Source organism: Pteropus medius, unplaced genomic scaffold (genome assembly GCF_902729225.1).
Source record: "Pteropus medius unplaced genomic scaffold, Ma_sr-lr_union100, whole genome shotgun sequence".
Lineage (NCBI taxonomy): Eukaryota > Metazoa > Chordata > Mammalia > Chiroptera > Pteropodidae > Pteropus > Pteropus medius.
Window position 1 is genome coordinate 49,793 of NW_024355521.1, and position 14,670 is coordinate 64,462.

Here is a 14,670-nt window from a genome sequence, read left to right on the forward strand (position 1 = left end):
GGGGGCCATATTTTTTTTATCTCCAGTTATATCCCTAGCACTTACGACACTGCTTTTCAAATAATGAGTGTTCAAAATATTTACTGACTGAATAAATTATCTGGACTACTTCAGTGGCCTCCTGATCTCCCCACCCCCACCCCCCGCTTCTTCATGCCTCTCCAGGAGAAAGACATGTGACCAGGGAAACCTGAATTCTTCTGATTGACATTTAATTATCATTGAACAAAATCAAGGAGTCCTGAGAAAAGAGGAAGCTCAAGGCCAACTGTGGTGGGGGGCGGGGCGGTGCAAAAGAATTGGGACTGGTATGGTGACCAGACAGGGTCAGGGGACCTGGCATCTAGTGCCACCTTTGCTGCCTGCTGTGATCTTGAGCAACTCACCTCAACTGACCTTGAGCAGATGAAGTGGTGATATTAAAATCTTAGCGATATAGGGAAATTGTAAAAATCAAATGAAGATGCAAGAACGTTTTTTTTCTGGGCCTCAGTCTTTCCCTTAAGAAAGCCGGCATAATTATCTCATCTCCCAAGGTGTAGTCATCAATATTACAGTAGTGGCTGTAGGTGGTGTAGGGTGGACGCTTCCCAGAAGACATCAGGGAGAGTTAGAGTCACTTAACCTCAGGTCTTCAGGTGTGCCCAAGCTTAGTTTAGGAGGTAATGCCTGTTTGTCTTTTTTAGGTTTCCTGTAGCCAAAGGTTCCTCCTCCTTTAGCCATAAAAAGGACATTGTTTACTTAGTGGGCCAGAAGACTTGTCCCAACCACACGAAAAGATTTTTCAGCCTGAAATTTAAAAACAAAACAATCTCCTGTACTTGTAAAGTATGATCCATTTTAATTCATATTCTCTTTTGATGTTGTTTGCTCAGTCTCCTTTCCTCCATGGCTTCTTAAATGTTGGTAATTCCTACATTGATCTTCAACATTTAAGGAGAATTTACTTATCTGAAATTCAGAAGCCCAAGAATTTCTGATTTTATCTCTTTCTTTAGTACTTCCCTTCTCCAAATTGACTCCCAACCTATTGCCAGAGGGATTTTTCCAAAGCACAGTTTCGATCTGGCTCAGAAATCTTTTGTTCCTACTGTCAATAGGATAAAGTCCACATTCCTTAAGTGGGAATCACAAACTGCCACAATTCACTTTTTCAGTTTCATGTTGATTGACTTGATTTCAGTATAAATTATAGGATATGTTATCAGTTATGATTAGGTTCAGAGAAAGCCTAAACATTAGGGGGTTAAATATCATAGAAGCTTATTTTTTTAAGTAAAACTTATTTCTCAAGCCCCAACCGAGGTGGGCAGTCAAGGCTTTTGGGTGTCAGGGATCCATTCTTAACACAGTCGAAGATGGCTATGCAAATTCCAGGAACCATGTCTGTATCCCAGCTAGAAGGACGGTGGATGGGGAAGAAAAAATACAAAATAGATGCCAGCTATATTTTAAAGAGGTTTCTAAGAAACCATACCTACCACTTCTGCTTACCTCACAAGGGATGTCTGCTGCAAGGGGGGCAGGGAAAACAGTGTTTATTCCAGCTTACCATGTGCCCATCTAAAAGTCATTAGTTTTCATTCTAGGAAGAAAATGGATATTTGGGGAAAATGAGAAGATTCAAACATAAATGTACTGCCTCTATAACTTTGCTTTAATCTTTAATGCTTGTCTCCCTTCCCTGAGAAAACAATTATCCCTTTAAGCTCAGCTCCAATGTCACTTCCAGGCCTCTAGAGATACTGTTCTTAGGACATTCTGCAGGGTCCTCCACAAGGTCTCTAACCATGGGGTCATGAACCTTCCTCCTTCCCATGTGCCTCCTGGAAGTCTGTAACAAGGGCCTGCCTGCTCTTTCTCCATGGCTGCACACTCATCACTCCCACTGAGCCCAACACTGTGGACTATCCCCCAAAAGCCTAATCTTATCTTTCACTCCAGTGGCTTTTGGGCAGCCACCCACTTCCTCAAGCTTTCACTTGCCCACATTGGCCATCTGTACAAATCCTCTGTCTTACCAACCTTGAGAATAGAGGACAGGGGAATGGGAGGGACTTGGGTGAGCTGGGGCTGATCCTGTGCCCAGGTGTACAAGGTGGCAAATCTTATCCAGAGGGCACCTGCAGACCTTCCCCAGCTCCAGGCTGAAGCCAAGTCCTTTCTCCAGAGGACACACAAGATGCTCCCAAAGGCAAGAGGATCAATCACGCTGGGAGCCTGTGTACATGCTGGTGTGCAAGTAAACCTGAGTGTACTCTGGCCTTCTGAGCCAGTGTTTCCACATCACTCCACTGCTTAAAATCTGAGCGCCTCCCCAGGTCTCAAACGTAAGTCTTGACTTCGTGACGCTTTGCTCTGACCGCTGCCTACCGTTTCCACCTCAGTCCTCACATTTCCCCCATCTCTTAGGCAGCAGCTACACTTGCCTGTTGGCAGTTCCCCAACTGCCAAGCTCTCTCGGGTCTCCAAACTCTCACATGTGCTGTTGGCTTTGCTTGGTATACCTTCTCCTGCTAGGCCTTCAAGATATGCTGTGTCCACGCTTCCTCAGAGAAGCCTTCCTTAAACTCTCAGGTAAAGCTGCACTGTCCCCTCAACCCTGTGAACCCCTCTGTATCTGTCATTAGTATACTGTAAAGGTCTATCCCCTGCACTAGGCTAAGGAGCTAGGGGGCCAGCCTACATCTCTCCTGGGCATCCTTAGTCTCAAGCATGCATGAGGCACCTAATAAGTATTCCCTGAATGAGACTCTTGGGCTAACGGACAGAAGGTCAGGTGATAAAGGAGACATCCCAAAGTCTCTAGTTCTCTGCTTTGAGTGAGTGGATCATGAGGCAAACACCCCAAAGTCACATACTGTTAAACTCTTCTCTTTGAATTAAACTATTTTAAAGGGTGCACTTCTAAGCTTCATCTCAGGAAGCTTTATCTAAGGCACCCTGACCCCAGGCCTAGGTCAAGACCTTAGTTACATTCTCATGACACCTCACACGTGTCTTCTTTAGCACACTGATCACTATCGTGGGATTATTGGTTTAATGCAGGGTCCCTCATCAGTGGCACTACAGCATTTTGGGCTGGATAATTCTGTTGAGGGAGGCTGCTCTGTACACTGTAAGATGTTTTAGCAGCATCACTGACCTCTACCCACTAGATGCCAGTAGCACCCTCTCCAATATGCAGCCTATGAAATGTCCCCCGGGGGTAAAATGACCTCAGGTTTAGAACCACTGGTGTAACATGTCTCCTCAGTGAGAATGGATGTTCCATGGGGTGGTCCCGTCTCCTGAGACCACATTTCCTTGGTTTCTCAGCATGGCACTCACTCCCACGCACGGCGGATCCTCTTCCTGCCTCAGACTGCGCTGGGCACCACTTGAGAATGAGTCAAACCTTCCTTTTTCAGAAGATTCTCCTCTGTGAGCTTGGGCAGCTTGAGGGCAGAAATCATGTCTCACTGGCTTTTGTACCTGCCAGGCCCACCCCCGCTTTGCCTTCAGGGTATCAGGAAATGATTACTAGGGACGAATGGAGGACAGGCAAGAAGGGGGACTTCTTAGTCCTGGGAGATGACAGGTGTGCAGTGATAGTCCTTTTCGACAGAGATGACTTCTACTGGTTTTTGTCTGTTGTGTTTAAGAAGTTTAGACTTTATTAGATATCCCGAGGCTGACCCTGGGGAAAGCCTTGGTTGGCTTCACAGCTCTTCTAGTGGGAACAGACATTGAGGAGAGGAGCAGCCTGGGGAATGTCAAGGGCCTTGACCGAGGAGCCAAAACGTGTCCTGCTGACCCATCCCGCCCCCACCCCCTTCTGCCCCCTGCCCCGCACTTTGCTCTGGCTCCTCTGGGATTATTATCACATGATGAAAATCTGCTTTGACGATGTGAAGGGATGCATTGCGGTTTCCAAGGCATGGTTGTAGTCCTGCAGTGGGACCTCGGAGCAGGTGGGGGCTGTGAGCTTGCCTTGGTGAACGAGGTGGCACAGTGTAAGGATCAGCTCCTTAAAATGGTCTGTGGGAGGTCAGAGGAAGTTAGACAGGGGACCAGCAGAGCTTGGCAGAATGGCACCTGTGTCAGCCCCACTGGCAGGAGCTGGTGCTGAGCTCCCAGGAAAGCCTTGAGAGCCCAGGACTTGGCCACAGATAGGGCGGCTGTGGAGGTAGCCTGGTCTCCATCTGTGTTCAGGACAGCGAGGCCAGGGTGGGGACAGAGGAACATGGGGAGTGGCCCTAGGAGCTGACAGGCAGGCAGAATAGTGGCTACAATGGCTCAGACCCACAGAACCTGATTGAGGTGCAACCTGGAGTCCTGAATGGTGGGAGAGGCAGGATTACTTCGAGGTAGGGAAGCCAGAAGAGGCACAGGAAGGGAGGTGGGTGTGCCTGGCACACCAGTTGATGTGGAACAGATGAACTTTGCTCAGGGAAAGGACCTCTCCCTGAGGGCTCAAGGCTGGTGCTCTTAGAACCCCACAAGTTGAGATCACCAATATCCCCTTCCGCTAAGGACCCTATATGGTACAGGAAGATGAGAAGTGAAGGCATCGGCTGGGAAATATTTTTTCATAGACATCAATTCATTCAACATTCAAATCTAATTATATCCCCCTGCTTAAAACACTTCAATGGTTCTTGCCTTTATGATAGAGTCTGAACTCCTTAAAAAGGTCATAACCAATCTGTCTGGCTTCCCACTCTGATGGGCTTTGGCATGTGCTATTTTTTCTGCCTGAAACACCCCATTCACGCCACCCTTTTCCTCTTCTTCACTTTGATAACTCCATGTTATTCTTCAGTCTTAGCTTGGTGGGGGTCACTCCCTGGGGAGCCAGTCCTCCAGGAGAGGAAGAACAGTGTACTGGCTCAGGTTCTGGGGTCAGAGAGACTGGCTGTTCACGTTATGGCTGCACCATTCCCTAGGTGGGGTGACTCTGGGCTAGCTACTTAACCACTATGAACCTCAGTTTCCTCTTTTGTCATTAGGGCTAACAATAGTTTAAACTATTATCACATTTAACTGAGGGAGGGGGTGTTAGGTAACTTGCTCAGGTTCCACAGCTAGGTTAGGCAGAACCTCTAACCAGAAATGGTAGAAGCAGGATTTGAACACAGGCAAGCTGGCTCCAGAGTTTGTTCTCTTTACTCGGGGCGGGGTCTGTGTTGTTCAATGCTGTGCCCACAAGGACTAGCCCACTTTAGTCCAATAAGTATTTGCAGACTGGCTAGAGTTAGAGGCTGTTTTCTTTTACCCTGTTGTGGGGATGGGGGTCCGATCACCTCTCCAGGGCACAGAGTGGCTGGTCACTTCTGCAGTAGGCACTGGCCTTTTGTATGACCCTTGGCAACGGGGCCATCATCCACTCACCTGTACCGTGGTCATTCTTCCACTGGGATAGCCAAAAGCCCCGAAGTTTGACATCTTTAAAAATGAACAGGCTCTGTGGACACAGGAAGGACATACTGGGGCTCTGAGGGCAAGAACTTCAGGTACCACTTAAGGTACACATTCTTCCCCCCAGTGACAGGGGCACTGCCTGCACTGAGACAACTGTGGTGTCTGAGACCATCTCCAGGCCTGCCTTCCCCACCAGCTTACCACAGAAGCGATGACGGGCTGCTTGGCCATGCCCCCGTAGGTCACCATGGTTCCTCCGGGCCTGAAGAATCAGAGAGGTCAGGGTGGGTGCAGGCAGATTCGGAGCCCTTCTGGAACCTGCCACGGTGGTTCTATTGCAACCCTGGAGCCTAAACTTGCTTTCAGAATCCCTGGGAAGGGTCCAAAAATATGGATTCCAAGGCCTGGCCCCAGATTTAATGAACCAGGAGGGAAGGATCTATATTCAAAACAACCCTTCGTCCAGACGACCTACATGTTTGGGCAGGATTGGGACCCATTGATTTCACCACCCAGTCAGGCTTTGATGAGGGGTTGCAACAAAGCCTGCTCTACTGAGAAAAGCTCAAGACCCGAGTTCAGTCGGCTCTACTCCACTCACAGGTATGCAACTATGGGCATGGCATTGACATAGGGCCAGATCGCCTGTCTTCCTCACATGCTCGTGCGAAGGATCAATGAGATGAAACAGCTATAGGCTAAGGAATGGTGTGGCTGGTCTAGAGGATGATGGCAATTGTCCTTTTGCTGCAGCAGGGGCCTTGCCAGGACCTGCTGCCTGAAACCCACAGCCACCCCAGCAGTCAAACGGGAGAGGGGATCATATAATTTTTAAAAGCTAACAAGCTAGGACTTCACATGCTTGACTTACCCTTTGTTCCCGTCCCTACTACCTGGCTCTTTCTGGAGTTTGCTGATCAGGGATGAGTGAGGCTCACTTTGGGATAACACAAGGGAGACTTTGTAAACTACAAAAATGGAAGAAGTGCAAGGCAGGTAACTTTTTGTCCCTGAGGCTTTAGTCTTAAGTTCCCTTCAACTGCTACTTGTTCTAGAAAGTAGCACCTGGGGGTATGGAGCTCTTCTTTCCTGTATCCCCACTGTGTTTTGTCTAGTCAGAATTGATAACTTTTACTGGGCATTTTACTATGTGCCAGGCACAGGCCCGAGCATTGCACGTGCATTGGCTTAGTGAAGCCTCCGAGTAACCCCCAGGGGGCATTTTATTACCCTTATTTTGCAGATAAGAAAACTGAAGCCTGTCCCTCATTTGTATAGTGATTAGTGCGTCTCCTCAGTGTCCCTCAGACTAAACAGCTGAGCTAGAAAGGGTTTATATCTCCCCATTTTACAGGTGAAGAGACTGAGGCCTGGTTAGTTTTTCATGTATTGCCTAACTTTTCATAGGTCCACAGCTAGGAAGTAGCAGAGCTGGGACCGGAACCCAGCCTTTTGGACTCCAATGCCTATGCTGTAACCTCTGGGATAGGTTTCCTCCTCCAGGTGACATGGGATTGCAATCTGCCCTGGAGGTTACCCGGAGTAGGACTGGAGAGGTTTGTTCACAATACCTCAGGGTCAAGTCTGGCTCTGCTGCTTCCTAAACCTTGGGCAGGTAGGTAATCACCCTCCTGGGCCGTGTACAAACAGGGATGGAACAGTGGCCCTCGCCTAGGTGGTTATGGGAGGGGTACGTCAAGCACTCTGCACAAAGTCCTGTGCACGGTAACGCTCAGTGAGTGTTATCACAGCTCTTTTAGCACATGACCCATCTTCCCACTACCCTGTGAGTTCTAGAGGGTTCCCTCAGTGTCTCAGCCAATTCTGAATCCAGTAGCTAGTAAGTGCTAGCAAATATGTGTCAACAAATGCTGTTTAGGAGATTCCTGCTTTAGCTGGGAAGTGTCCTTTTGGCTGTTCTTCAGCTTGAGAAGTTTATAATAAAAGAAAAAAAAAATGAAAGACATGTACTGTTAACACTGTCAGCAGAGCTTCTCCCCCTTGGTAGTGGGATGATAGGTAATTTTTGTGCTTAATTTTTCCTTTGTACTTTAATATGCTTTCAAAACGTTTTGTATTAAACACAATGTTACCTCTAAAATTAGAATCTATTTTTAAAAGCTAATAAAAAATTTAAAAGCTAATAAGCTAGGACTTAGTGACTTTTTAAGATGCCTCCAGGTTATGAATGTTTACCACTCCCCTATCACAGAGAGCCTCGCAGTCTACTTCCGGGGTCCCTTGGAAAAACAAAGCTGGATGGGCCTCTTGGTCACCAATAAAAAAGGTGGTTGAGAAAGGAAGTATCCAGATAACTAGGACATGACTGTGGTCCCAGTTTCCTACTTGGGGTCATGCTGACTTGGCCTTGGCTCGCCTTGGCCATTGGGACTGGTCACTTCATGGTCCCCCCACCTAAAGGCCTGGAGAGCGCTGGCAAACTGGACTTGCAGGGTCAGGTGACTTACGCCAAGTGCCGCAGCAGCTCGGTGGAGCTTTTCCCACCGACGCAGTTGAGAGCAAGCCGGGGCCGGGGCACGTCCTGGAAAACAAGGAAACTGCAGTGAGGGAGTTCCACATGGGCCCTGAAGCTGCTACAAACAGCACCTCCCTGCCCCAAGTGCTGTGTCAGAAGGAGGGAGTAGAGAAAAAAGATGTTCATGCCTTCGAATTCTCTTTTTTCTCTGCCTGGGAAGGGCCTTTTCTTTACCAACCCAATCCCGCTATCTGGTTAGGAATTTCGTCCAAAAGTCACCTCCTCTGGGAAAGAACAGACAAAGGGCACCTACAGTCTGTTTGGAAGGACTTCATTTCCCTGACTGCATCTCTTTTCAGCACTTAGAATTCAGTTTATATTAGATGTGCTGATCTACTGCTTCGTAAATGTTCTCAAGAGGTGTGGCTCTCAAGTGAGTGTGTATTTGGTCCCTCCAGAGTTCAGTGCGAAGGGGCTGAGATGTGGTTTGGTCACTTACTAGGTGTGCTAGAGGTTCTGGCCACTTAGAGGTTATGGAAGGTTAAGAGGCTATGAGTTTGGAGAGACCTGGGGCTAGCCCTGACTCTACCGCTTACAACGGTGTGGTCTCGGTCAACTCCTTTATCTTCTCTGAGTCTCGGTTTCCTCATCTATGAAACAGATAGCACCTACTTTGCAGAGCTTTTGTGGGATTATCAGATATAAGGTCTGTGCCTAGGAAATATTACTTCTTTCTTTCTCTTCCCTCTTTGTGCCTCAGTTTCCTCAGGCCCTCTCCCAGCTCTGAGATTCAATTCGCGTCTGCTATGTGGGCTAATGTGGCTCACCACAGATATTCAAAACTGTCAGTCATACAGGGTTTTCTAACCCATCTTCTCTCCTGCCTCCCTTACAGCATCTGGGCACTTGATGCGTGCTGTCCCCTGGCTGAGGGATGGGCTTTATTCTTTCATGAAGAGACAAAGGGAGGATGTGAAGAGGAACAAAGCCAGTCTCCAGCTTTTCTAGTTCAAGGCAACTGTCTTCAGGGAGGTGAGCACGGAATGGAGGTGCAACGTCCCTCATTCTAGGTACCTTAAAGAAGTTTTTCAGCTCAAGTTTTCTTAGCTCTTCTTCTGTGATTACATACTCAGCCCCTAGATTCTTCAGTCTGTCAGTCAGCCTATGGATGTCAGGTCTGGAAACCAAACACAATTTTTGGTCATATCTGCTCACTTTCTCCACCAAAGATTCCTTGGACTCTGCCACAGATGTGAGGTGAATTTCTCTTTGTGGGAAGCTAGGATCGGGTTTAAGCCAAGCCTTAAGCTGGGGCTGGCCACCCAGTTTAATCGTACTCCAGCATTTCTTGGCCTTGGTTTTCTCGCTGGCATGAGAAAGCTAGACTGGGTGATTTCTTTCTTTTAAAAAAAAAAAAAAATATTATTTTTTGGTGATGTTGGCTAATGAAATCCAGTAAGTTTCAGGTGTATATTTTAACAGTAAGGCATATATATATTGCATTGTGTTAGGCTGAGTGATTTCTATAGCTCTTGCCAGCTCAAGGATGCTAGAAACTATCTGTGCCCAGGGAGAAGTCATTTCACTTCCTGATTTTTTCTACTGAAATGACAAACTCCACATCCTTTCCATCCTCTCTCTTAGCAAGAGGCTCTTCAGAGTGTTGTGCAAACACACTCTATCTAGGAGTGGCTTGAGGCCTCTTTGGCCAAGGCAAACAATAATTTTGTTAGCACAACTGAGGGGATAGAGAACTGAAGCGAGTATCAATTCTCCTGCTAAGACTGGACTTTCATGACAGACATGGCCATACTCGTGGACAGTGAGGTTCAAGGAAACTGGATGATATGAGGAAAAGAGAACAAGTCAGGAAACAGTCTGTTACTGACTTACTATGTCTCCCTGAGCAAATTGCTTCCTTTCTCTGAAACTTCAGTTTCCTCATCTGTGAAACAAAGTTGACAAACCTGCCCCGTCTCCTTTAATCTGTATTTAGTGTACTTCAAAGTACCACACAAAATGCAAGGGAAAAGGGCCCTCCATTAGACAGTTCACAGAAAGAGTAACACAGTTTACAACATTCCCAAATATGAACTGTGGTTTTGAAAACATGGGGTTATCACAAGTCAAGAGTTTCAAAAACTCCTAATGTTCAGTAATGGCCATCTCCACTTCCTTTCTGCCCTCCTCCTGCATTTCAAAGATCCACAAATCCTATAGCCAAAAGCCACCTGGACTTCATTTCTTGTGGCTGACTCATCCGTGCGCAAGCTGCATCCTGCCCAGAGAGGCTAGCTTATGCAAGGGCGCCATCTGGTGGAGAAGCAGGTTGTGAGGTGGAAAGGCCCAACTCCAGATTTGAGATTCCGCCTCCCCACGCACCTGTCTCGGACCACATTGATGGTCCTCAGGCCCAGGGCTGCGGCGATCTGGATGACTGCTTGCCCTACTCCACTGTTGGATGCATTCTGGATGACAGAATCCCCTGTGGAGCCAGGAAGAGACCAAAGTCAAGCCCTGGAGACCTGTAATAAGTAAAGGGCTTCCAGCCTGAGATCCTATTATATAAGGCAAGAGATGGAATGCTCAGGCTCAAAGGGGACCCAGGATCTGGCTGTTGAGCCTTCTCAGACTTGGAGTGTTGCACACTCTTCTCCCAATGACTCCAAATTTCCACAACACCTATGGTGCCTCCTAAGACTCAGCATCTCAGTCTACACTGGATGTAATTTAGACCCTGCTGTGTAAATGATTACATATCCTTTATCATCCTCCTCCAATTTTTATGTCCTAAAGTCTCTGCTTAGGTTATTTTTTTGGTTTGCAATGCTTTTCCCTCTCTCTCTCCCTTTGTTTGAAATTCTATATATCCTTTGAAGCACAGCTCAGATGTGGCTCCCTTCATGAAGACTTCCCAGATCCCCTGTGCTCCCACAGCACTCTGCAGGCATCTTTATTAATATACATGGTCTGCTTTTTCTTATACTTGGTTGTATATAGGTCCATTTGTATGAAGAGCTTGAAGCTTCTTGAGGGGAAGGCCATGTCTTATTTCCTCTCCGTACTGCTTAATAAAAGTGACATGCCTTGAATTGGGATTGGAGCCATATTGGAGAAATTGGCAGCCCCTGAAATAGGGTCCTATAGAAGGTTTGTGGTCTGAGCCAAGAGCTAGCTTTGGAATTAGTCAATGGGGAGGCAGCGTGGCATGTTGGGAAAAATGCAGGCTCTGGAATGAGATGGACTTCAGTGTGGGTCCCAGCTTCACCACTGACTGTAATTGAATGAGATGGGGCAAGTCATGATCTTTTTGAACCGCAGTTTCCTCTCCATAAAATAGGAGTCTTATGAGCACCAATCAGGATGCTCCTGATTAGAGTCAGTGCCGTCATGTCCAAGAAGGTACTCTTGTTACCTCTGAAATGCTGTATGGGTTTTAAAAGGCAGCAGGATCTGGTGCTAGAAATGGAGGACTTCCTGGAAGAAGGACGCCCATTCTTCTTAGCTGGGGTCAGCATACAGGTTGTCACTCATTAGTGGGTTATGAAACGAATGCAGTATTTTATTTTTTTAGTAAAAATTGAGGAAAATAGAATACAAAAGAGAGTGCATCACAAATAGTAAGGGTAAATATTGTTCAATGAAACTTTGGTTTGTCTATGTACTGAATATCAATGTGTGTAAAGTATAATTCTCACAGTGGGTAGAGACCATAAGTTTAACACTACTCTAGTCCAGGTCACGCCAGCCCCAAGGCAGAAAAGTGGAGAGATGCACTGTGGGCATCTGAGGTGGGGTGGTATCAGAATGCTCTTGTGCTCACCACAGCAGTGGCCCAAATCAGGGGCGGCCTAAAGGGATGAGACACAGATGACCAAAATGTCTGCTGCACTAGGACTCGAGGAAAATCCCTGGTCACACTGCTGGCTTTTCCACTGAAGTTTGCTAGGACTGCTCTGCTATCGCTGTGAGAACCTGCATTTCTCTTTGCAGGAAGCTGGGACTGGACTTCAGCCAGCCTTGGGCAGCAGCAGCCACCAAAGTTTATCAAATTCCAACATCTCTCAGCCTCAGTTTCCTTAGCATGACAAAGCTAGACTGGGTGACTTTCATGGCCCTACCGGCTTGCACATATGCCCACAATGGGGCATGAGAGTCAGTGGGTAACCTCCCATCATTTGGAGGTCAGTTCTGAGGTGGGTTCTGGGAGGGTTGTTAGAGCCCCCGCCCGCCCCCCCAGGACTGAGTCCCAGTCACACGCAGTGGGAACCCGCCTTTACTGCCTTCTCTTTCCCGGTCTTGCTCTCCCGATTCCCTCACTCCTACTTCCTGGGATCACCTCCTCAGTCTCAGGCTCTGCTTTCAAGGAACCCCAAATAAACACCTGGCTTTGTCATTTCCTGGCTAAGAGATCTCATGCAAATAATTTACCCCCTCTGGACCTTGGTTTCCTTATTTATAAAAAGGAGGAATAATGAAAGCATTTACTGCACTGTATGCCAGGCCCTGTGCTGTTACATTGCAGTGTTTCAGCTAACCTTCAAACTCTTTATTCTCCATTTTACGGATAAAAAACCTAATGATTTGAGAGGTCAGCTCACACAGCTAGTGAAAGGTGAAGCCTGGGGCTTGAGCTCGTGAGCAATGCTACCAACTTCACGGCACTGCTCTGACGATTTAATGCATTCAGTGGGGTAATGTGTGTAAAGGCACTTATGTAAACTGGAAAGTGCTGTAGAAATGCTGAGTGGAATTACTAACACTAAGTTCAGCATTTTATTGAAAACACAGGGACTATGTCTATCTTGTCTGGCTTTGTATCCCCAGTGCTTAGCAAAGCACGATACGTTTTTGCTGAATGACAGAATTCCATCCCAAGCTCTAGGAATGTGGTCCTTCAGCAGTTTTCCAGAGTGTATTCCTCATGAGGTTTCAGCATGTTTTCTAGGAACCAAGCTAACATCTTTCTAAGCAAAAGTAACAACAACATACTCATCCCGCTTAGGGGGCCCGTCTTCCTCTCCATTAGGTTCCTAAGGGACCAGGACCTCAGGACCAGAATTTGGGTCACACCCCAGTCAGGAGATCCTGGCCCACTCCTCTCACCTGCAGCTTCTTACCTGGCTGCAGCTGCTCAAAGTCCATCAACATCCTGTAGGCTGTGCAGGGATTGACACTCAGGGTGGCAGCAGTTTGAAGAGGGATGTCACTCGGAACTCTGATCAGTGCTTCCTCGCTGAACACAGCCTCGGTCCGCCAGGTTCCTGAGTCAGGATAGTCTAGGGCAGTGAGGAAGGACCCTCCCCTCCGCACTCAACCCCAGTCCACCCTCCTCAGTAAATGGGCATCTAGGACAGCAGACTTCAAATAATTCTTAGAGAAAAAGAAAATCTTGAAGTCTTTTTGAATGCCTTTGAGTCTTCATGCTAATTAAGTAAGGTAGATTTTGTCACTGGCACATTTGTTACTGTTAAATTTAGCTAACGTCACCCAGCAGGTGGCTAAGGATCTCAAACTACTGGACTCTGAGGGTGAGAGTAACATGACCACCAGGGCACGGGAGGCTGAGAAAGCCCCCATTTTCCTACTCAGTTCTCCTTCTTCTCACCTAGGGCAGGTTGACTTGGGGTGAGATTATGGAAAAAAGCATGAAAGTAGAAGTTGAAGGCCTAGGTTTGGACCTGTTAATTTGAGCAAATCCCTAAGTCACTGAGTTTTGGTCACCCTACTATGTGAATGACATTGGCAGGAAGAGCCTAACTGGCCTTTGAGAGCTGCTGTACAAATTAAATAAAATCAAGGAAATGAAAAAATCCTGTAAACTGGAAAGAAATGGTCATTAACTCCCAGCACACATTCCAGTTCTAGACAAAAGAATTGTAAAATGTCAGTACTGAGAAAGCCCTTAAGAGTATTGAGTTTAACCTCTTCATTCAACGGGGCGGGAAACTGGGGAAGTGACTTGACGAAAGTTACCTGGCTAATCAGGGCTGCCTCCCTTCCGTCTACAGATACCTATCCCATACCTACTGTGAGCCAGGCACCTGAACAACACAGACGATTACTTACTTTCAGGGAGCTTTCATTCTAATGGAGTAGAATGAATAAAAACAAACAAGCAAACAATAATTATAAATTATAAAAAGATACAGAAACAGTGGAGAGAATTACTTTAGATGGGAATCAGAGACACCTTCTCTGAGGAGGTAACAAGTTAAGAGTTAAAGATTAGAGATGATAGCCACTCAAAGAACATTCTAGGCAGAGAAGAAAGCATATTCAGAGACTCTGAGGCAGGACAGATGTAAGAATGGAACTGGAAGAATACACACTGGAGGGCAGAGGCTGATGGGAAGAGTGATTTGAGATGGGTTGATATGTCATAGGCTAGATGAGTGTTATATAGAATTTCATGATCTTGACCTATAGAAACCATGAGTTATGTTGTAACTCAGTACATAAATACACACACACACACACACACACCGCGGCTTTTATCTATCTCTATCTATCTATCTATCTATCTATCTATCTATCATCTATCTGTCTATCTATCTATCTATCTCTGAAGCCAAATTTTCATGGAATAATATTTACCGTATCTTCTTATTCTTTATTCTATTGTTTGATTTTCACAAAAAAGAAATGCTGTTTGCAACTCACTAGATTGATTTAGCTAACAGGTTACAACATGCAGTCTGCAAAACACAGGGCTTAGGGTCATGGCATGGAGAATGAATTTTATTTTAGTGAATGGGAAGGTTCTAAATAGTTTTAAGATAAGTCTGATG

The 14,670-nt window shown here is 46.6% G+C and overlaps 1 protein-coding gene across 6 annotated transcripts in view; it reads right to left on the reverse strand.

Moving 5' to 3' along the window:
- Positions 1-3,623: 3,623 nt before the first annotated feature.
- Positions 3,624-14,670, reverse strand: part of MECR (mitochondrial trans-2-enoyl-CoA reductase) — a 28,905-nt gene continuing 17,858 nt past the window's right edge. For 4 of the 6 annotated variants that reach the window (XM_039858703.1, XM_039858705.1, XM_039858707.1 and 1 more), the window contains 7 exons: positions 13,000-13,143; positions 10,262-10,364; positions 8,954-9,056; positions 7,872-7,945; positions 5,605-5,665; positions 5,374-5,446; positions 3,624-4,020 (listed from right to left, as the gene is read on the reverse strand). In XM_039858703.1, the coding sequence (XP_039714637.1) occupies positions 3,863-4,020; positions 5,374-5,446; positions 5,605-5,665; positions 7,872-7,945; positions 8,954-9,056; positions 10,262-10,364; positions 13,000-13,143 (716 nt within the window). In that variant the 3' untranslated portion in view covers positions 3,624-3,862. Of the gene's footprint in view, positions 4,021-5,373; positions 5,447-5,604; positions 5,666-6,274; positions 6,372-7,871; positions 7,946-8,953; positions 9,057-10,261; positions 10,365-12,999; positions 13,144-14,670 lie in introns of all 6 variants that reach the window. The other 2 variants (XM_039858704.1, XM_039858706.1) reach the window with 2 other exon arrangements.